The sequence below is a fragment of the Fistularia commersonii genome, chromosome 6 (genome assembly GCF_037954325.1).
Source record: "Fistularia commersonii isolate RoL2024-O1a breed Wild chromosome 6, RoL_Fcom_v1.0, whole genome shotgun sequence".
Classification (NCBI taxonomy): domain Eukaryota; kingdom Metazoa; phylum Chordata; class Actinopteri; order Syngnathiformes; family Fistulariidae; genus Fistularia; species Fistularia commersonii.
This window is the reverse complement of record NC_141289.1, coordinates 20,373,758-20,397,736: the sequence shown is the minus strand read 5'-3', so window position 1 is coordinate 20,397,736 and position 23,979 is coordinate 20,373,758. Positions and strand designations below refer to the sequence as shown.

Sequence of the window (23,979 nt, the reverse complement as noted above, 5' to 3'; positions counted from 1 at the left end):
CAGGGCCCGCCGCCCCCGGGACGCCTCACACCGGCCCTGGAGAGATTCTCACACTCTCTCTCACACACACACTCACACACACACACACACACAGAGCGGCAGCAGTGCAGTCTTGTAGAAGTCGAACGTTAAGATGCTTTTCTGATTCCGTCCTCGTGTCGCTCCGCCTGCAAGAAGAGCTCAGGTTTTATATTTGGATTTGTTTGTTTGTAAGATCGAGCGCGGATGTTGTTTTTAAATAAGTGGGAAATAACTGATTTAAACTTCATGCATAAAAAAATGACTTAATAATAATGATAAATAAATAATAATAAATTAAAGATAATGAACAATAAATTAGATAAATATTATATTTTTACTATTTTAAATAATATATTATACAAGATACATTAATATATTATATTTGTCTAATTTTATTAGTCTTGTTTTCATATATTATTATTTATCTAATACATAAATTAAATAAAATACATTTATTATACTACATTTATTGTAGTTTTTTTCTTTTTTTCAAATAGTGAAAAAAAGAAAAAAAATACAATAAATGATCTCCAAATTATTCATTTACTCTATTATTTTAATATAACAAAAAAAAAAGACATTTTCAAAAATGAAGAAAAAGGGACCTGGAATTCAGGCAGAAACTGTCTTATAACAAAGTTTCAACCTAAATCCTTGGTATATTAAAGGATTAAGTGTTAGATATGGGGACATCCAGACTGAAGCTCATTATGACTCTCACACACACACACACAAACACACACACACACACGCACACACACTTCCTTATCTCCCAATTGAATATATCAAGCTCCTTTTCTGTGAGTGATTATTGTACACATATATATGTGCATGTACGATACATACATACTTGGTCAAGTGATTTGGCTGAAATAGAAGAAAAAAAAATGGATGAAACTGGAAAACGGAAGAAACTGAAAATCAACGACCCTAAATAAAAGTTTCTTAAAAATCCTGACAAATCTGAAAAAAAAAGAGAAAAATGATCGATCAGTGTAAAAAAACAGAGAATTATTACGTGCATTAAAAAAACTCTAGTTATAAACCGATCAAGTGAACCGAATCATTTCCAGAGAGTTATTTACTTGCAAATAAAGCGAACGACCGAGCGGGTTTTACAGAAGAATTAAACGGCAAACGTCCCGCGTGACGGTGACAAACAGCGGGGTGTTAGCCGCGCCGCTAAAACAAATGCTATCAGGCGAAGACTAATGGATCGGCGAGCCGGAGACGGCGGGGGTCAGGTGACCCCGCCTCCCGGGGCTCGCCGGCGCCCGCCTTTTGTTCCCTCCACGCCGGAGGAACAATGGAGCTGTCGGCGTGACGGAGGGAGATATGGGGGAACCCGGCTCTCGGACCTGAAGGCCCCTCCGGAGAGACCTTCGCTCCGACGTCACTTCCAAACCTGACAAACTGACGAGTTAAGTTTAGTTAAGCCCGGATTTAGCCGCAGTTTGAGTGGTAACTTGAACCTTCGCTCGGGAGAATTCACGCCGGAATGACTCCGCCGCCATGTTTACGCCATAATAAACCTTTTAGGTTAAAAATCACTAACTTTCACATTTTATAAAAGGGCTGATGTCATCACATCATTTGTGTAGTTTCTTACTTGATTTTCAATTCATGACTGAATAATATATTGCATTATATGTATGTTTGGACACATATAACAATTACGACATAATCATAATAATTCGTATTCTTATTTTTCATATTCTTCTTGGTGTAATTCTTCTTATTATTATTATTACATATCATTATTATGTTTAGATGTTCATGATTTCACACGAAAACATGGCCTAACAGCCCTAATAAAAAATTAGGAGAAAAATGAAAGTATTATTTAACTATATATTACGATATGATCATATATTATATGAATTAAAATAAAATGTTTTTTTGTTCGAAGCAGGGTCTCCACAAGGGAGCCGGTGTTCATATTTCCGAGGGATTATTTCTTCATTTGGAATATAAGAACGTCACTTCTTTCCTTCTCCTCGCCCCTCTTTTTTTTTTCCCTTCACCCCTTTTTCACGAGCCGTGACGGATCACATGGGCGTGCGTGCACGTCCGACTCACGTGCACAGTCGGGGCGTTAATACATCAGGGTCTGTTAGCAATTACAGTGTGACCGCCATGTTTTACTGACCCAGATTTAGCTGCGCACCCCCCGTTCACCCCAACCGGTGTGACTGCTGCATTAATTGCCTGATCTCACACACACACACACACACACACACACACTCACACACACCTATGTATGGTGATGTACATGGATACCGTGTATGTGTGAGGAGGTCACACTCAGAATAGGATCATTTCTAGAAAAGGCTATTTTTTAAACTAATATTCTGTAATATTTGGATTTTTTTTAACTTGATTCCACACTTCATGAGAGAAAATATGCATGAATAATTCAGCAGCCCATCAGTAAATAATTGTCCGTTACATACGAAAGTAGAAAACGTTGGAATGAGAAATACAAACGATTCAACAGTCCATCGGTAAATCATTTTCCGTTGTTGTTATTATCATTATTATTATTAAATTATCATTAATATCATAAAGGAAGATATTCGAGTGAGAAATACAAACAATTTAGCAGTCGATCATTTTCCCATTACAATATTTTAACATTTTATCTTCCTTTGAATGTCTCACCTACTTCCTGGAAACATGTTGCTAATTTCTTACTATTATAAGAGGAATATCTTACACGTGTTCAGGGAATTTCTTGTATTTTATGTCATTTCTGGGGAAAAAACAAAACAAAAACAAATGTTATACATTCATACATTCAACCAATGACAGCCGGGTCATCCTCCCGCCGTCCAGAAGCCGCTTCATTGCAGACCTCGCGTTGCGAAAGGGGAAGCGATATGTCTGTGCGTTGGCTCTGTGATTGACAGCTGACCCGAGCGGGTTAAGCCCCGCCTCCTGCCCCAGCGGGGATTAGCTCCGCCCCTCTGCGACCCCGAGCGCACGCTGAACCTGAAGCGGTTCATTTTCAATGAACTCATCGGGCTGAATGACTGCAGATCTTCGAGCTCTTGTGGGTCAATGGGAAGCCATTCAGTCTCACGCTAGTTTTCTTTTTTATTAAGAGCCGGTTTTGCAAATGTGCGTTTTTTTTTTGTTTGTTTTTTTTACAATTTCATTCAAATTTACAAATACAATTTCGAAGAATTTCATCCAATTCTTTTGGAATTTATTATTATATTATTCTTACTTAATAATTATGACGATTATTATTAACGATTATTGATATTATTATCATTATTATTAGCATTATTATTATTGATGTTGTTTATCAACGTCATTGTCCTCTTCCTTATTATTATTATTACAATTAGTACTGTTTTTATTGTTATTATTATCTCGTTGTCACCATTATCATTATTATTATTATTATCATTGTTGTTGTTGTGGTTGCTATTATAACCCCGACCCCGAGCGCACGCTGAACCTGAAGCGGTCCATTTCCAATGAGTCCAAACGGAAGGGATGAACAAACGATTGATGTATTGATTTCCAATCGTTGTGGGAAAACGACAGGGAGGGGAATCAGAAGAAGAAGCGACACGACATCACGGTGTTATCCTGCGGGTCCGACGCCTCCCGAGGCCGGAGCAGATAATGATGGTGGCCTTGACCTCGCCACTCCGCTCGCCGTGCCCGAATCCCCGGCGGCGAGCCGGGAATGTTAATGCGGCCGGGGATCAGCCGGCTCCCCGACTCCCCGACCCGGTCCCGGGCTCGGCGCTCCGACCCCCCAACCCCCGGACGCACACCCGGTTACAATCAGCGGACGCCATTCCAACCAAACCAAGCTGAGAAAAATGTTAACGAGAAACACAAGTCCATAAAGTCCCTTTAAGAGACCATGCATGTGTGTGTGTGTGTGTGTGTGTGTGTGTGTGAGACGTGCGCTTAAGTAAAGACGCGGCGTCGGACGGCGGGTTCCTGTTATCGCAACACTTAATCACCTCCGCCACTTCCCAGACGGGCCGGGGAAAAACACGGAACGCAGGCTTTTAATGAAAAATAAAAAGGGCCGTTAAAAAGACACACACAGAAAGACGTCAGCTTTTTAAAGGCCGCTTTAAATTGGAAGCAGAGGCTCCCGGGACGCGTACGGGGATAGTTTGCGTTGCGGGCAAATTGAAAGCTGTCTCGGATTATGGAGTCACACACGACTGTCAGGAAATGTTTTTCTTTTTTTTTTTTTTTCGGGAGTTTTCATTTTTCTCCGAGCTCCGTCTCGATGACGTAGCCTCCTCGCGGCGTTTTTTTGGTTACGTTCTATAAACGACCAGACTTTCATAAAAAAAAAGGTGGCCGCAGACCATCCTTTCATCCCCGCGTTTTAATTTTTTAAACATCACACACTTGAGATCGGCTCTGGCGGTTTTTGGAAGCAAACGGTTCGGTCCGAAGGAAGCTCCGACCCGACACAGCACACTGGCAGGGAGAAGCGGGAGGCTGCTAGCAGCTAGCGAGCTAGCAGAGCACACATGCAAGAAGTATCGGGAGGGTTTCTCGCAGCGAACGAGCTAGCAGAGCACACATGCAGAAAGTATTAAGAGGGCTGCTAGCAACTAGCGGGCTATCGGGGTAAATATTTAGGAAGTATCAAAAGGCCAGCTAGCAGCTAATGAGCTCGCAGAGTTCACATGCAGGAAGTATCGGAAGGGCTGCTAGCAGCTAATGAGCTCGCAGAGTTCACATGCAGGAAGTATTGGGAGGGCTGCTAGCAACTAGCAAACTAACAGAGCATACATGCAGGATGTAGTAGGAGGGCTGCTAGCAGCTTATGAGCTAGCAGAGCTCACATGCAGGAAGTATTTGGAGGGCTGCTAGCAACTAGCAAACTAGCAGAGCATACATGCAGGATGTAGCAGGAGGGCTGCTAGCAGCTAATGAGCTAGCAGAGCTCACATGCAGGGAGGAGCGGGAGAGCTGCTAGCAGCTAGCAGCTAGCAGCTAGCGATACCGCCAGAGCACACATACAGGAAGTAGCGGGAGGGCTGCTAGCAGCTAATGAGTTAGCAGTGTTAAAAAAAATCACAGCTTAAATGATATTTGCATGGAAACAAAGACAGTAGCCTTTAGCTTCATTAATGTGTGTTAGCTTTGCACTCACCAGTCGATCACGTGGAGAGACTTTCAACCGTTAGCGCTCACATCCTTAGTCTGGACGACGTGAACCTCCTGCAGGTGTTTGGACCGCGGGGGGAACCTGAGGAACCCCATGCAGATATGAGCAGAACATGGAGACTCCACGCAGAAAGGGAGCTTCTCGGTGTGCTAACCGCTAATGCCTTTATCAGTGACGTGCGCTGTGGTTGATGGCTGGTGAGGCACTGATGTCATCAGTCAGATTTACAAACAGATGAAGCTTCAGAGAAGCTTATTCACCATTTTATTGGCAGCAGTTGACGTGTTTAGCTTAAAATATCATATCAGCATTCTTTATATATACAAACTGTAGCATAGAAAAAAAGCACATGTAAAAAAACGTTATTATCTCTTACCTTTACTTATAAATGAAGTCCATGCGCCGCTCCTTCTGAAGCATCTATAACTTGCTTGTGAAAGTCTTCCTTATCTTTCTTCACTTTTAAAAGTGTCTCAATGGAAATCGTCGTCCTCGATGGGTCCTCTTCCGTCAGTATGTTTTGAGTCTTTTCGGTGCTGAGAATGAGCGCTGCGCCGATGCTGTCGTAGCCGGAACGGCTTCTGGGCCAAATCCAGAAGATCCTTCTGGGACAAAAAGTTGAGAAGCTGCCCAGGAGATTTACATTCATCCCTCAGCGTTCGTGAGCTGTACGGCCCCATGAGATCGGCAAAAAATAACTGGATGGCTCCACTTGACTTGCTAACTGTTTACTGTAGCTTGCTATTGCTACTTCTATTATTCTGTAGCCGAGTAGTAAGAGGGATAATTGGGATCGGCAGCGCCCCCTAACATGAGGCACCGTCACTGCCTGCCTCACCTAATGTCTCTTCACAGTCGTTTTATGATTATGAGAAACACAAGAAAAACGTTACAGTTGTTGACGAAAAACATTAGACACGTCAGCTAAACTATGGAAATTCAATTCAAATATTAAAAGTGTTTTTTTTAATAGTGACATCCACAGACACAGCGATACGGTCTCAGTGCATAGCATGCTAGCACAGTTAGCAGAATCATTGCTCAACCCGGTCTCAGTGCATAGCATGCTAGCACAGTTAGCAGAATCGTTGCTCAACCCGGTCTCAGTGCACAGCATGCTAGCACAGTTAGCAGAACCATTGCTCAACCCGGTCTCAGTGCATAGCATGCTAGCACAGTTAGCAGAACCATTGCTCAACCCGGTCTCAGTGCATAGCATGCTAGCACAGTTAGCAGAATCATTGCACGATCCATAGTGGGCTCAGCTGGTTGCCGCATCACAGTGCGTCTCTTCATATTTGAACGGTAAATGTGAATTTCGTTTAGCGATTTTGAAAAAAAACAACTAAAAATGGTGAAGCTCCGTGGAAAATAACTTTACAGTACAAATCACTAAATAAATATAACCATTTAATTTATTTTTTCATTTTGCATTTTTTTCTTTCCGTGATGACAGGTGAGGCACGGCCTCCCCCTGCCTCCACTGACTGCACCTCACTGGCCTTTATGTATTTACTCGATGTATCAAGTGAGCATTTAAAGGAATATTTAAAACCAAGGAGTCAAAAGAAAAATAAGAAAAAAAAAAAAAGCAAATTAAGTCAGTATTTTTGAGTTATTCTCTGCTTTTTATGGCCGTCAGTGAGGAGCTCAGTTGTCCCGCCCGATCTGCGTTTAAAGCTACCGTGTCGAAATGCGTGTTAACTCCGGGTTTTTGCGTTTGCAAGGCCTCCAGATGCTTCCTGGGAAATGTAGTTCGGAGAGGACTTTGACCCTCGTGTCCCTCCACAGGCCGGCCCGGGACGCCTTTTTTCAATTTCCGTAAACGGAGGCGACACGTTCGGAGGGAAATGGGAGAAAAGATGAGGAAAAAAAAAAAATTCAAATCCAGGGAAAAACAAGCAGCGCAGGAACGCAGCTCTTTTTTTTTTTTTTTCCCCGCGGCTGTCAGCGGCGGTTTGAGTCGGGCTTCAGTCGCTCCATCATCCCCGTCTGGTTCAAAGAGCATCTCGCTGCAGGTCTTTGTCAGAAGCCGGCATGGATGTCTTTTATGCCGGAGATGTAGGGTTTCTTAGCGGCGCTTTGATTATTTATTTATCCCACTTCTCTTGTGTGATCGCGCCAATATTTTTACACGAAAGTGCTCGGCGCCGCTCTGAAACCCCGCTCGCTTTATTGTAGCTCTTTGGCTTTTGAAATGTGTGTGTTTTTTTGAAGTCTTCCTTTTCCTCTTCCTCGTCTCAGCTTCTCTCTCCACTTCTTCTTCCAGCCCACCACCACCACCACCACCACCACCTCTTCCCCCCCTTCCACGCGCCCGTCCCGCTCGACGTGCGCCACCACGACGGACGCTACCACTACGAGCCGCCCGCCTTGCACACGGTGCACGCCGCCGTGCACGGGTAGGTGGCCATTCGCTCCAAGTCTTTCCTGACGTCGAGCTTGCACGAGCTGCACGGGAAAACACTTTTGAAATGTCTGAGGGAGATCATTTCTTACAAAAACAAAACAAAAAAAAAAAAAGAAAAATTCAAGCTAATTTTCAGTTTTATTTCCAGTTATTTAGATCAATTCTCACTTTATTTTTTGCACATTTTTTTGCAAATTTTTTGCAAATTTTTTTCCAGATTTTTTAGGTTTTCCTGTCATAAAATGGCATTTTTTTACAATATAATTTAATGTTATTAAAAAATAATTACTAAGTATTTATGTTTTTTTGGCCATTCATCATTTAGAAAAATTTTTAGGTAATTTTTTTAAACTGTATTATATATCTGACAGCTTTGTGGACATTGTCCAATTTTTTTAAAGTAATATATTCAATTGATATCAATTTATTTTTTATTTTTCTCAATTTAATAATTATTTTTTCCCTTCAATAAATGATCCATGAAAATGAAAAAATATGCCCCAATAAAACTGGATAGAAGTGAGAAATATTTAAAAAAGAAGATTATTTAAACTTAAGTGAATTTACATGAAATGTACATCAAATGTATAGAAATTGATCAACAAATCGCAAGAAATGACTCGTTCAGCGATCAATAATGAGGAAACACAATCGCATGTTTCTGTGTGCATACACACATTGCTGTGTGTGTGTGTGTGTGTGTGTGTGTGTGTGTGTGTGTGTGTCTATTCCCAGGAGCAGCGGATGAACAGATCAGATCAATAATCTCTCTGTTAGTAGAATTTGATTGCAGATCAATACATGATCAATATGTGGGCTCGTGGTGGTTCGGAGGGGAACCAATGGGACAAGAATGCATTCCCGTGGGAAAGTTTCCTTTTTGCATTTGCATTTCTGACAAATGAGTTTCTCTGTATTTTTTAATAATCGTTGTGAGGCGTGACGGTTGCTATGGTAACGCACAGCTTCCTGGTGCTGCTCACCTGGTCAGACCGGTTACTGGTGATCTCCACCATCTCTTCTATTTTTTGTCTTTTTCGTCTTGTTTTAGTTATTTTCCAGATTTCATGATGATTCACGTTTATCTTTTTAATTTCATTCAATTTAATTCAATTTGAGGTTCTTTATTATTTTTTTCTGATTTTTTTTTTTTATTTCATGTTTGAAAAATGGCAAAAAATATGGGAAAATTTGTACTAAACCATCTTAAGTCTACCTTTCAAAGAGATTCTTTTTTAAAAAATTTGTCAATTTATTTGTCTGCTTTTTTTTTTTTATTTGGCCAAATTTTGGTGTTTTTTTTCTGGGTCCATGTGGAATTTATTACTTTTTATTCATTGACTTTTTTAGTCAATTAGAACAGATTTTTTATCTTTTTTGCTGATTTTCAGCTCTTTCAGATTTTCTCACCCTGGGCACACTTTTTGATTGATGTAATCAATTTAATCAATTTTAAGGATCCGGTCAAACGTCACGTATTGGAGATAATAATCTTGAAATGGTGAAAATCATGAAATAAATGGGCAAATATCAGTAGTATTATAACTACATTATCAGTATTATTATTTCTGTTTTTATTCAATATTAGAAAATGCGCATTTTTTCCTTAAAAGTTATAATCCTTTTTTCTTTCTCCGACTTTAAAAAATTTAAAAAAAAAAATAATAATGATTAAAAAAAAAAAAAAAGAAAAGAAAAATCCAGCTGCTTTTAACGCTCGAGGAGATGACAGAACATCCACCCCACAATCATGACACGTCATGATTTTTACAAAAATCAACACATTTTTACAACTTTTTCGCGAGGCCTCTGCGCCGTGAACCCCCTCAGCTCTGTGAGAAGTTCAGGGGCTGATTTAACGTCACCCAGACGGAGGCGGGAATAAGCCTCGGAGCCTAAAGGGTCAAATGAGCGGCGAGTCGCTCCATCACGCGCGACATGGCGCACGCCGGTCATTAATGGCGTGCGGTGGAGCTAATCTGTGTGGCGCGAGCCGCGTCGCCCCGAGCTGACGGGATAATTAAACCGACGGGGTCGGAGGTCGGCGTCCAGGCCGGTGGCGAGTCCCACTTCCAGGCTGCTGAATAGCGAATACCCACCCATTTATTTTCCCCGCGGCCGGCTAATCACTTTTTCCTCTTTCCTTTTTTTCCAAATTCATGCCATTCGTTTTGGAAAAAAGCGGAAAAAACACCCGCGCGACGATTCAAAACAAATCCTGTCCGTCCGTTGCGGTTGTTGTTGTTATTAAAAGCCAGGAATCGGCCAGAGAATCACCGACAACGACCAGAGAGAAAGGAGAGATCAGGTAATAACGGTGTAATTGCCGGATCTGCGGGGAAATTTAAAGCCTCCCGTCTCACAAACGGCGGTCACCTCCCCCGAAAGCCACAACTGCTTCTATCCTTGCTTTCAAAGTTTGACTTTATCGCTAAAAAAAAAAAAATCAGGTGTCGGGACACACACAAAAAAAAAAAAAAGTCGATAGTTTTCCCCAAACAGCGCTCTTCCATTTACATTCCTGGATGTGATGGTGATGCAGACGTGGCGCCCGGCGGCGGCGGGGCTATTCATCACGCCGGCCGGGCGGGGGGGGGGGGCGGCGGCGGGCGGGAGCGGGGGGGCTGTCGGCCGGCTCGGCCACCTTGATTAATGTGATTTGATCTTGACAGTGGACCCTCATTCATCAACACCTTGATCCGGCTGTCGCTCGCCTGCCGCTGCCAAACTCGCCTAATTATAGGAACATTGCGCAGCAAATTAAGTGCGGTGTCATTTGCGTGGCGGCGCGGTGCTTTGTTACGCCGGCGGCGGCGTGTCGGGGTCCCTCCCTGATTGTCCGACATGACACGGCGGCGCCGGCCCCTTCATCACTGTTTGCATAAACCGTAATGAGACGCACGCTCGTTTTGTCAGGGCTGTCGCGGGAAACCGCCGCCGCTTCTCCTCCCGGCCTTCCGGCCTTCCGGACGCCGAACGACCCCCGTCACCCGGCGCCGTCGGCTCCGGACGGCCGGGATTGACGGAGAGGCGGGACGGGAGCCGGGAGTTTGCAGGAAGTCTGCTTAAGTTTTTAGCGGAACGTCGATGTTAGCCAACGGGTTCGCTAAAAGAACCCGACGGAGAAGTTAGCGGAGGCACCGGCGGCTGCGATAATCCAGAAATAACCCAGAAGAAAATGAGCAGAAGTTAAGGAGACATTTAAAACAAGACTGAGCACGTTAAAAGGAATAGATGGATAAATAAATACACAACAGGTTGTCAAACTCAAGCAAAAAAAAAAATATATATATATATATATATATATTCATGTCTGTATACATGAATTAATGTAAAAAATATTCTGAAACGGCATCAGAAAATTAAACTAAATAAATCAAACTAACTCGAGAACATACCAAGTAAATACATTTTAAAAATGCATGAGATAATAAGAAGAAATAGGGAATAAATTGCGGGTTGCCTGACTATCACTAAAATAAATAAATGAATTAAAAAAATATTAATCCAAAATGCCACAAGATAATAAAAAAAATAATAAAAAAAAAAAAAAAAGAAATTATCCCCCCAAAAAAATAGAAAAAATCCTGAAAATAATAATAATAAAAAAAAAAAAATCGAATTTTTTAGGAAATCACTAAATTTGGCGAGTGCTCTCTGTGGGTGATAAACAAAAAAAATTCACAGTTGATTAAATTTAGGGAGAAAATCTGAAAAAACACATTTGATGTGAATCACATGAATCCTGTAAAATGCTATGAAAAAGAGAAACAAACATCCTGAGAATAAACAGGAAATGATTTGAAACGAGTCGGTCGTGAATAACGATGTTACTGTCAAAGGACTTTCAAAAATTCAAAATGGGAAACATTTTTTGAAATATCAGTTGCAATGAAAGGCCAGAGGAACCCTCAGTAAAAAGCTACCAGGAATAAACTAAGATAATAAAAAAATATTGTTTTTTTAGTTTCTTCAGACCAAATTCTTGCAAAAAAAAAAAAAAAAAAAAAAAAAAAAGCTTTTTTTTCCAGGGAATTTTCCTATAATTTCTCTGATTTTTCAGGGATTTCCCGTCACCTGTACTTTCAGGCGGAGCGCGTGTCTCTGCAAGCAGCTGAAAGTGAAAGTATTTTAGGGAATTTAAAATGCGTGGTCCGGCCGCGGGGCCGATCCCTGCGGGGCCCGCAGACATTTTTTTTTCCAGAAAGTGCAAGAAAGTGCAGCCCAGACAGGAAACTGGATTTTTTCCAGATCGCTGGAGGACGATCAGACTCCGGCCTTTATGAGCCTCCGCTCGGCCATCTTTGTTTTTTAACTGGGTCATTTCCTCGCTGCGTGTTTTTGGAAGAGCAGGAGTGTGTGTCTGTGTGTGTGTGTGTGTGTGTGTGTGTGTGTGTGCTGGCTGCCTGTTTTTGACGACAACTGAAGCTACAGAGGGAGTTTCTTTAGCATTGAGCCGGACAGGGGGGGATTTATCTCCAGCAGCCTGAGACTCCCTGACACACCATGATTCATCTCTACTCTCCACCCTGACACACACACACACACACACACACACACACACACACGCTACCTCCTGCGGGGTCCTGCAGGGGTCATCAGTTAAATAGTTTTAGCATTCCGGGAAAGGATAGTGTTGCACAGCAGCTTCTTTGGTTCTTATTTCAAGAACGTTTTCCCTTTGTTTAAATCTGGCTGGGTTTTCTTGGAGCCTTTCAGAAGATTCCAGAACTTTTGCGCCTTTTGGAAAATAAGTAAAAAAAATAATATAAAAAATATAATAATAAATATTTAAAAATAAACAAACAAATAAATAAATAATTTTGGGGAAAATAATTTTGGCTTTTGGAAAATAAATAGTAATAATAATAATAATTTAAAAATAAATAAAAATGATAAAAAATAAATAAATAGATAAATAAAAAAAATCGTTCTAATTTCAGGGTCGCTTTTCAAGATTTTTCTCGGAGACCTCACTCAGATGTCGAATCCAGTGACTTGCCATTTTGAGTTCATCTAAGATTCTCTAAATCCCGTCCTCTTCCTCGGCCGATCCCACCTGTTTCGCAGGGACTGTTGAGCTTCTTCTGCCCGACGTCGTCCGGCTGAGAGGCCGTCGCCTCCTGCCGCTGCGCTCAGCGTTTTCGTCTTTTACAGAAATAGAAAAACGACTGGTGGAATCAGATCCGTGGGCTGCGTCTGATCCCGGACGTCCTGCTCGTTTCCTTCCGCAGCTTCAAAATCCTCAGCGAGTCGAACGGCCGTCGGCGCCGTGGATGAAGTTTTGCGGAAAAAGTCTGAAAAAAAAAAAAGAGAAGACATTTGATGTCAATTACAGGAATCAAAAATATAATATATAAATACAATGAGAGAAGATGTTTTTTGGAAAATGAGAAACAAACATCCTACAGGTAACAAGAAAAATAAACAGAAATGATTCAATCACTGGCTTATTTCTTTAAATTTGTGTTTTTTTGAGTCCAAATTTCTTGCTATTTTTTTCGGGCCGATATTCCTGTATTGTGCCTTTTTCAGCACGGGGGATCGATTGTTTGCACTTTTACGCCGTTTACTTCACAATCTCTTACCAATGGTATTATTTGTATGTTTTTATTGACATTTATAATTTGATGCCGTTACCCCATGTGCTCCCTAATTGCAAATAAAGTTTTTTCTGATTCTGATTCTGATTTTGAAACAGAAAACTGAGGAATCCATGAAAAAAAGAAACAGGAAAATTGGCAGTGAAAAAAATAAATAAATAAATAAAAAGCGTTTTTTTTTGCAAGAAATTTAGTCTGAAGAAACTAAATAAAAAACAAACCAAAAAAAAAATAAGCCAATGATCGAATCATTCACTGGAAACCTTAAAGATGCCCAATTGTGTGATGAGACCATCAGTACCATCATTTTTTTTTTTTTTTTTTTCGCTTGAAACGTCTTGCATGGGAGAAAAAGTTTGTGTTATATCTGAAATAAATCAGCTTTCCGGTTTGGTGTGTAGATTTTTTCAAAACTATTTTATTAATGTTTATTAATTAATCACCTGCCTGGATGTTTAACCTGGGTTGTTTTAGATCTTCTGCATTTAGTTTACCGTCATATCCAGACTATTGAGCGCACCTGAATATAAACTGCCCCGGCTGAAAATAACTGAATAAATCTATGTGTACATATATAGGTCGCACTTGTCTATTAATAAATATGAATGAAAATATAAATAAAGATGAATTAAATATAAATTAAAAAAAATAAATAAAATAAAATGTAAATAAAAAATAAATAAAGAGAATATAAATAAAAATAACAAAATAAATCTATGTGTACAAATAGAGGCCGTACTTGTCTATAAATAAATATAAATGAAGATATAGATAAAAATAAGTAAAATATAAATAAAAAATATAACAAATTAAAATAAAATAAAATAAAATAAATAGAATATGAATAAAAACAACTAAATAAATCTATCTGTACATATATGGGCCGCACCTGTCTATAAGCCGCAGGTGTCCATGTTGTAACATGAGATATCTAATTTAAACTTTTAAACTATTTATTTAAACTTTTAATGAAATCCATAGCGCTAACATCCACACACACGTGCTGGAAATGCTTTTTTGTCCGAACAGTGGCTGCAACACGTCTGATGAAAAAGATGAATAATAAATAAGACGATCCATCCATTATCTTTGTCCTCCAGCCGATGTCTATCCATCCTGCGTATTAAAACTGTTAGAGTCGTCAGAATTTCACGCTCATTTCAAGGGTCCGACGTGACGAGGATAAATGTTGTGGCGACGTGCGGCTCGTTCGGCCCATAAAAATCCACAAATTACCCGCATCGTTGTTCAAAGCGTGTAAAATAAGTGTCGGCTTCCGGTCTGGAAGCGACGGACGTCGTTGTCCCGTCATGACGTGAGGACGAGACGGTGAATGATTGATCGTTTCTGGAGGTTCAAACCCCCGGCGGGAAGCTGACCTTTGGAGGACGGCTTCCTTTCAGACGTCGCTCAACCTCTTTTCCCGCCGTCTCCAGTCCCGCAGGTCTGACCGGCGGCCCCGTCGTCTCCGACATCTCCCTGATCCGCCTCTCGCCAGAATCCCCCTTCAGCCCCCCGCATCCCTACGCCTCCCCGCACGTCGAGCACTACCTGAGATCCGTGCACGGCAGCCCGCCCCTCTCCATGATGACGGCGGCCAGGGGCCTCAGTCCCGTGGAGTGTGAGTCTGAACACACGCGCACACACACGAACACACACACACGAACACACACACAAAGGGTTACTGATCAAACTATCAATGCAGTTATTTTCAGAACACTTGAAAAGGTGCTACAACATGGACACACACGGATATCCAGACAAAAACATGTGTAAAAGCTGCACACACACACACACACATACATACACGTACACACACACAGACCGAGACACACACACACACACACACGCGCGCATACAGAAGACTTGAAAGTGCTACAAGAACATGGACACACAGGTATATGCTAACATTTACAGGTAGAGAACAGTGCACTCTCTCTCACACACACACACACACACACACACACACACACACACACACACACACACACGCGCGCACACATAGAGTTACTAATCAAACTATTGATGGAGTTATTTTCAGAACACTTCAAAAGGTGCTACAAGAACATTGACACACAAGAACATTGACACCAAACGAATACATGTACAAAACCTGCACGCATGCACGCACGCACGCACGCACGCACGCACGCACGCACACACACACACACACACACACACAAATACATACACATACACACACACAGACCGAGACACACACACACAAACACACTCACATGCACATACAGAACACTTGAAAGTGCTACAAGAACATGGACACACATGTATATGCAAACATTTACAGGTACAGAACAGTGCACTCTCTCTCTCTCACACACACACACACACACACACACACACACACACACACACACACACACACACACACACACACACACAAACACGTAGGGTTACTAATCAGATTATCGATTATCCCTGGACGATTGATTATTGATAATTAATTATTGAGTTATTATCAGAACATTTGAAAAAGTGACACAACATGGACACACATGTATACACAAACAAAAACTGTGCGCACGCACATGTACATACACACGCACACACACACACACACACACACACAAAGGGCTACTAATCAGATTATTGATGGAGTTGTTATCAGAACACTTGATAAAGTGCTACGACAATGTGGACACACATGTAAACACAAACCACTACATGATCATAAACTGTGCGCACACACACTCGCACTCACACACACACACACACACACATAGGGCTACTTATCAGTTTAATGATTATTCCTGGAAGATTAATTATTGAGTTATTATCAGAACACTTGAAAAAGTGCTAGGAAAACATGGACACACATGTAAACACAAATCAATACATGATCATAAACTGTGCGCACACACACACACACACACACACACACACACACACACACACACACACACAGGTATTCAGGCAGGCACAAGCACTAGCTTCACTTGCGTTTTCAGTGAATTGAAACCCTGGGAATGTGCATTTCGCATAAACACCCTGAAAGGATGGCGGCTGTTTGCAGACCGAACCTCAGGGGGATCCAGTTGGTTTAAATGTTATTATGCAGGCAGGTAGTTTGGGGGTGGGAGGGGTTGGGGGTTACCTGACCACGGCTCCCAGGTGGTTTGACACTGTTAAGAGGGGGTGGGGTTTTTAAAAAATGGATAAAAGAAGAAACGGCAGGCGGATACTTTTCCCGCGAGGTTCCAATAAGAGGCTGTGGCGTATAAATCTTCCTCTACAGTGTGTCGGCGTGTGTGTGTGTGTGTGTGTGTGTGTGTGTGTGTGTGTGCGTGTGTATGGGGGGGGGTTCATTGCGATGTGTATGTGAAGTTCGCTTTAAAATCACAAGAAAATAATCCGGATTTGTTTTCATGCTTAATGGGAGGAGCAGGCCAGAATGACACACCCGACTCATGCAGAACTCCCTTGGAAAAATACACGATTTTCAACAGCTTGGGTTTTTCAGTTTGACCAGCAGAGACGGTGCCTCTCAAGCGGAGTCGGAGAGACGCCCGTTTCCCTCCGCCACCAATTCTCCAGAAAATTATGTCTTCATCCTTGTGAGGATGTAAATTAAATGCGTAGTTACCAAAAGATCCATCACGAGTCGCTGCGGTAAATCTTTGATTTTCTCAATGGAGTTTGGTTGCAGCGGTTCCGGCTCGTTTGACTACGAAGACAGTCTTGGAGGACGTTTGCGGGATGAAAACCCGTCTCTTCGCTCTCCTCAGTGGCCCACGAGCATTTGAAAGAGCGTGGGCTGTTGGGCCTCCCCCCTCCCCCGCCCGGCGCCAGCCCCACCGAGTACTACCAGCTGATGGCCGGCCACCGCGGCCCCTACGGCGAGCTGCTCATGCAAGGCGCCGGCGCCACGGCGGGAGCCCACCTGTCCGAATACATCACCCCGATCGACGGTAAGTATTCTGCTCCCGTCTACCGTTGGATTTTCACCGCAAGCCAAAGCTGAATCAATCATCACAATTGTTCACAAGGATAATGTTTTTTAGCACATCATTATTTCACCACCTGAGTACTTTGGCACTTGTTTAGGACTTGTTCTTCTTCATTTCGTGTGGTTTTGAACGTCCCATAATGTGATGGTGCTGATGCACCGGTGTATTGTCTTGCAATGTCCCTTTAGAATATCATAACCTACAGCTTGGCTGCAGCTCTGAGCAGCACCAAGGCGAAATCCTTTTCATAGAAGATAAATCTTGTTTTGAATTTCACGTTATTCCACTGCAATTAAAAGTAAAATCGCAAACTTTTTGGTCATTTCCATCAAACAGCTTCTCCACTATTTTGGAGTGGCTAAAATTGTCAAAGTACTCTAAAGTTTGGGTCTAGACGGGCCTTCTGTCTGGACACCTGGTGCTTGGCAGATGCCGGGTGGCCAAGTCGGCTCGTATGTGAGACGGGAATCGGCGAAGTTCAAACCACTTCATCTTCTGCGTCAATGCCTTGGAGGACCTTGGAGCCCAGAGGAAGCTGGTAGTGATGTTTTTGCTCCTTGGTGTGGAGCTGAGGAAGTTTCCTTGGGTCTGATGCCCCCAGTGGAGGGGCTGAAGGTGGTCCTGAGTCGCACCTGACCAGGGGCAGAGGACAGGTTGAAGGTCCGGAGGTCCTTGAGGTTGCCAGGTGATGGTTCTTCAATGGTTCTGGTCTTGGTTTTGCCACTTTTCTCTCTGCTTGATTGTCAGGGAACCCATCCATCAACATCTGACGGTGCTCCTGATGCCTCCCCAGCCGAACGGCATGTTTGGTGGTGTTGCGGTTGCGCTCAGACAAGTCGGTCTGATTTCTTCTCTTGTGTATCGGTGGAGTCATTAAACCGGTTCCCCCAGGTTTTGGACAGTAAACGTTCTTTTCTAAACCACCAACTGAAGCTGATTTCCAGTGAATTTTCTGAAGGCCTCGCTTCTCAAGTGCCTCGGTTGTTCAGTCTCCATATGAGCCTTTCCGAGGCCGGCCTTTTAAAAAGAGAAAAAAGAAGGGACCGAACCCGGAGCCCTGTGGCCGCGCACATGTGACCTCCAGAAGCTACACAAGATCTGACATATTTTCATAGCTTAAGTAGAGATATGGCTTTTTTTGAACGCGTCGACGTGTAAAAGATAGATCATCAAGATCATCCAGCTGCAGCATTGAACTCCCATAAAAAGAAGTCCGAACCAAAAGTACCGGTTTCGTCGCTTCCGTCGGTTTGTACTTTACGGAAAAATTGTCCGATGAGTCTCGGGGCTAAAGTACGGGATTTAAAAACCATCAATTAGGTTTGAGGATGAGCGACTCTTTCTTTAAAATCTTCTGTCTTTGAAGACCAAATCCCAGTTGTTTGTTTCTGCAAAGACGGCTGCCGCAGCCTATCAGATCTCAAGATGTCTGGAACCGACGTGTCGTGACACGCCGCAACCGCCGGGCAGCATTCCTGCAAGGGAAACAACGCTCGCAGATGAAACTCCGCGGCTTCTCGGAAACGGCGCTCAGAAAGACGTCGCCTCCGAGGGCCGAGATGGCCAGCAGAGAATCCGTCTCGTGTTCCATCTGTCTGGATCTACTGAAAGTACCGGTGAGCCTTCCTTGCGGACACAGTTACTGCAAGAGCTGCGTTCAGAGGAGCTGGGAAAGGACCGACGTGCACAGCTGCCCGCAGTGCAGGGAAACCTTCACCCCGAGACCGGCTCTGGTGAAAAACATCTCGCTGGCCAACGTGGTGGAGGAGCTAAACGCGACCGGGAAGGAAACCGAGCCCTCCGACGGGCGCTACGCCGGACCCGAAGATGTAGCCTGTGACTCCTGCATCGGCAGGAAACTGAAAGCGCTCAAGTCCTGTCTGGTGTGTCAGGTCTCCTTCTGCGACGGACACCTGCGACCTCATTTCCAGGCCCCCGCCTTCCAGAGGCACGAGCTGGTCGACCCGTCCGCCGGACTCCAGCGGCACGTCTGCGCTCGCCACCGCCAGGTCGTGAAGATGTTCTGCCGCACCGACCGGCAGATGATCTGCCACCTGTGCTGTCTGGACGGACACAAAGGCCACGGCGTGGTGTCGGCCGCCGCGGAAAGAGCAAAGAGGCAGAGAGAGCTGGCGAAGAGTCAGAAGATCATCCGGCAGAAGATCCAGGACGGGGAAGGCGAGGCGGAGGCGGCGCGGCAGGAGATGGCGGCGGTCCGCGTCGCCGCCGCCAAGGCGGTGGAGGACAGCGAGAAGATCCTGGCGGAGCTGATCCGGCTCTTGCAGGGGAGGCACTCCGAGGCGGAGGGGCGGATCAGATCCTGGCAGGAAGCCGAGGAGATCCGACTCGGAGGGCTTCAGGAGAGGCTGCGGCGGGAGCTGGGCGAGCTGAAGAAGAGGGACGCCGAGCTGACGTCGCTGTTCCGCGTCCAGGATCACGGGCGGTTCCTGCAGACCCCCATGCCCTCCGAGAAGCTCCCCCCGTCCACGCAAACGTCCCGCGCCGCTTCTTCTCGGAAGCCCTTCAAGAAGGGGGCCGTCGCTTTGCCGGAGACCAGGGCTCAGATCCTGAAGCTCCTCGGGCTGAACCGGACAAACATCCCCCGAAACATCAGCCTGCGGGAATCCAAGCCCAAACTCAAGTTCTTGAAATACTGGCGTCAACTCACGCTGGACCCCGAGACGGTTCACAGGCGGCTGTCGCTGTCCGACGGGAACCGGAAGGTCACCGTCACCAGGGAGGATCAGCGCTACCCCCTTCACGCCGGGAGGTTCAGAGACTACTTCCAGGTCCTGAGCGGCGAGATCCTGACGCCACGCTGTTACTGGGAGGTGGAACTGAAAGGGGACAACATCTGCGCCTCGGTGGTTTGCAAGGACGCCGCGAAAGAGAGCATGTTCGGGTCCGACCGCAAATCCTGGGCTTTACGACGCGACAAAGACGGGTATAAACTTCTGCACGACAACGTGTCGCGTTCCCTGGCGGGTCCTCCGTCCTCCAGGGTCGGGCTGTTCCTGGATCAGAAGGTGGGCGTCCTGCGCTTCTACAGCGTCTCTCAGACCCCGACCCTCATCCACGCCGTCCACGGCGTCTCCGGCCGGCCGCTGCACGCCGGCGTCCGGCTCTACTGGGTCGGAGACACGGCCCGGTTCGTGCGGCCCGAGTAGAGAGGCCTCGCTCGCGAAACCAAAGGTTTATTTAAGAAAATGACAGACATCGAAAAAAATAGACTTTTTTTTTTTTTTTTTTTTTTTGGACCAGATTTCATGTCATATTTTCATGCATATTTTCTGAATGAAATCAATGAAACCAAATTTGAATTTCAATCAATGATGCTTCTCCTTGTTTTTCCTTATTATTTTTTTTCGCTATTTCCCACGCACATGTCATCTTTCCAGCGCAGAGCGTATCTGTGGCGGGAGATTCGCCGCCCGACCGTCCGGATCAGAGCGTTTGTGTGGAAACATCAGGGAAAAACAAATGTTTACACGTGTAAACGCAGTTTTACGTATGAAAGCGCGGCTGTAACTCTGTGACTAAACCTCAGGTCGGGGCTGGAGATAATTAGCTGCAGCTGCTGGTGCAACGTATGCGACTCCAGGCATGTGTGTGTGTGTGTGTGTGTGTGTGTGTGTGTCAGGGTGGACCGTCAGCAGCGAAGGGATTTTGTGCACAGGAATGCTTTTAGTTTGAAAATCCCAATTAAACAATAAACAATTGAAGGAGTAAATTATTGAATTTGTATGAATTGATGAAATACAGGAGGAATAAATAAGTAAATACTTGAATAATGAGTAACAATAACTAAACAAATGATTGACTACGTAGATAAATAAACAAGAAATGATTCGATAAAAAAATGAATAATAAATGAATAAATAAATATATCTGTTCTTTGACTGGAGAAGCATTTTTAATTCTGTTAAGGATTTTTTTTCAGTTTGAATTAAAATGTCAGTGCACCGTTCCTTCCTGATTTCAAGTCAATCCTGTTTACGACTCAATTTTTTGAATGCAAAGGTCTAGAAAACTCGATTTTTAAGATTTATAAGACATTTCTTTACAATTTACTGACAGTTGCGCCAGTTTGAGATGAGATGTACTTAAAGTATCCCATGCTTGGGATATTGTTTTGCAGCAGCAGCGAGACATACTGTACAAGGATAAGACAAGCTGAAAATATGCATAAAAAAGAAATAAAATAAAATAAAATAAAATTAAATTAAATTAAACATAAAAAGATAAAATAGAATCAAATAAAATAAAATAAAAAAGAATAAAATAAAATAAAATAAAATAAAATAAAATAGAATAAAATAAAATTCAATTAAATTAAACATAACAAAATAAAATAGAATAAAATAAAATTCAATTAAATTAAACATAACAAAATAAAATAGAATAAAATAAAATTAAATTAAATTAAACATTACAAAATAAAATAAAATTGAATTAAATAAAATTAAACAGAATAAAATTAAATTAAATTAAATTAAATTAAATTAAATTAAATTAAATTTAATTTAATTTAATTAAACATAACAAAATAAAATAGAATAAAATAAAATAAAATTAAACATTACAAAATAAAATAAAATAAGATAAAACATAATAAAATAAAATAAAATTAAATTAAATTAAATTAAACAAAACAAAATGAAATAAAATTCAAAGTGTAAAAGAATAAAGAAGGGTCTCATACTTACCAATTCACGGGAATAAATAATGAGCAAAGTGGCAATTTTTGCAATTTCTTGATTCCTCTCTTTGCTGACATTCACGGCCGAGCTCATCTCGTCTGTATTGTAAATGAAACCCTGTTAGATTTCTATCTTGCCCCCCCCCACGGTACCCCACAGACCCCCGCGGCCCCCCGCGGCCCCCCGCGGCCCCCCCGCCCGAGCCCCCCTTGTAGTTTTTAATGAATCCAACATGGCAGCGGCCCACCCAGCTCACGTCTGCGTCTCTGAGTGAATCCCCGCCGGTGGTGGAGTCCAGGTGGGTGATGAAACCAGATCAGAGGCCCGGCGTGGAAATAAAACAGCCTCGTATACATTTTTCATGCCGCACGACTTCAAACGGCCTTCAGGTGGATCCGGAGCTTCTCGTAAACAAGCCTGTCGCCGCCACGCGTCCGGGAAGCCACGGCAGGTGGATTCGGTGACTCCCGTCCCCGCTGGAGGTCCAGTCACGTCCGGGCAAACGCCCATCGGTTGATCCAACCTGTTTTTTGAAAGCGGGATTCGTTCTGTCATTAGAAAAGGCCAACAGTGTACGAGCAGGGAACGGAATAAGTCTCATGACCTAAACTAATTTATCCACTAAGATTTACTTTCAATTGTGGAAGAAATAATCCTAAAAAAAAACATCACAAATCACTGAAAGTTATGCAATAATAAAATAAAATAAAGTAAAATAAAATAAAATAAAATAAAACAAAACAAATAGGATAAAATAAAATAAAATAAAATAAAATAAAACAAAATAAAATAAAATATCCATCCATCCATCTTCTGCCACTTATCCTGCACTCAGGGTCGCAGGGGATCCTGGAGCCTATAAAATAAAATGAAATAAAATTAAAAAAATAAAATAAAATAAAATAAAATAAAATAAAATAAGATAAAATAAAATAAGATAGAATAAAATAAAATAAAATAAAATAAAATAAAATAAAATAAAATAAAATAAAATAAAATATCCATCCATCCATCTTCTGCCACTTATCCTGTGCTCAGGGTCACAGCGGCTCCTGGAGCCTATGTAATAAAATAAAATGAAATAAAATAAAATAAATTAAAATAAAATAAAGCAAAATAAAATAAAATAAAAGATCCATCCATCCATCTATTTTCTGCCACTTATCCTGCACTCAGGGTCATGGGGAATGCTGGAGCCGATGAAATAAAATAAGATAAAATATGCGCTTATCTCTCAAATGAGATGAAACAATTTCAAATTGGAGAATCCACTGACCAAAGACTGAAAGAGTGAAATTAGAAAAAAAAAAATTGCTCTTCACTGACTGAAAAAATGAGAAAAAATGCCACAAAAAGCCCCCAAAAACAAAACACTAAATAAAAAACAGCTTTTATCTCCAGGATATTGAACTTACTGACTATATTCAGAAAGAGGGCTGCATCCCAGCAACTACAGGTTTATAGATCATCAATAAGCAGCAACCGACCGACGTCGCGGTTAACTTCCGTGTATTATCAGGTCATAACAGGTCAGAATTCAAAGATAATTGAATCTTGAGTGCTCATGAATAACCCCGTCTCCCCAGAGGCGAAGCTGCGAACGGAGGCAGATCTGGACTTCACAAACACACACCCGATCCTCGACCCCTGACCCCGGAGCTGCAGCTACTTAAATATCCGAATTAGCGTCCCGCGGCGCCCCCTGTAATGCTAACGTCTGTCGCCGGTGGATCTCGGGCTTCCCCTGAGGAACAAGATGTTTTCTTTCCTCTTTGGAGTGAACTCAAACACACCCCTAAAAGTCTCCGGGTGTTAACGGATAACACATGTGGGAAATTTGTACTGGAGTTGGACCCCCCTCCCCCTGCCAACACCCATTTATTAGCGCCAACGGGGAAAGCAAACACAGCGGGTCCCGAATATCCCGCGATCACAGCGCTTTCCTGGGAGCTGACGGGAAGCGAGGGGTTGATCCTCGCCAGATGCCGGAGGACGCGTCCAAAAGAGGCGCTCTGTTGAGTGATGGTGGTTTGGAGGCGAGCGAGCAGACGGATCAGCGGGATGATAGAAGGAGTCTGTTTTATCTCGTGACTTCATCACAGGGAGAATCAGCATCGCGTTT

The 23,979-nt window shown here is 43.0% G+C and overlaps 2 protein-coding genes across 2 annotated transcripts in view; both read left to right on the top strand.

Annotated features, from left to right (window-relative positions):
* Window positions 1-23,979, top strand: part of LOC147233627 (transcription activator GLI2-like) — a 68,631-nt gene that overhangs the window by 25,127 nt on the left and 19,525 nt on the right. The window contains exons 3-5 of the mRNA XM_086147417.1: window positions 7,449-7,581; window positions 14,629-14,813; window positions 16,936-17,118. Of these exons, the coding sequence (XP_086003543.1) occupies window positions 7,449-7,581; window positions 14,629-14,813; window positions 16,936-17,118 (501 nt within the window). The remainder of the gene's footprint in view (window positions 1-7,448; window positions 7,582-14,628; window positions 14,814-16,935; window positions 17,119-23,979) is intronic.
* On the top strand, window positions 18,593-20,483 carry LOC147233628 (E3 ubiquitin/ISG15 ligase TRIM25-like). Its single transcript, XM_086148619.1, has one exon. The coding sequence runs from the start codon at window positions 18,657-18,659 to the stop codon at window positions 20,322-20,324; it is 1,668 nt and encodes a 555-aa protein (XP_086004745.1). The 5' UTR covers window positions 18,593-18,656; the 3' UTR covers window positions 20,325-20,483.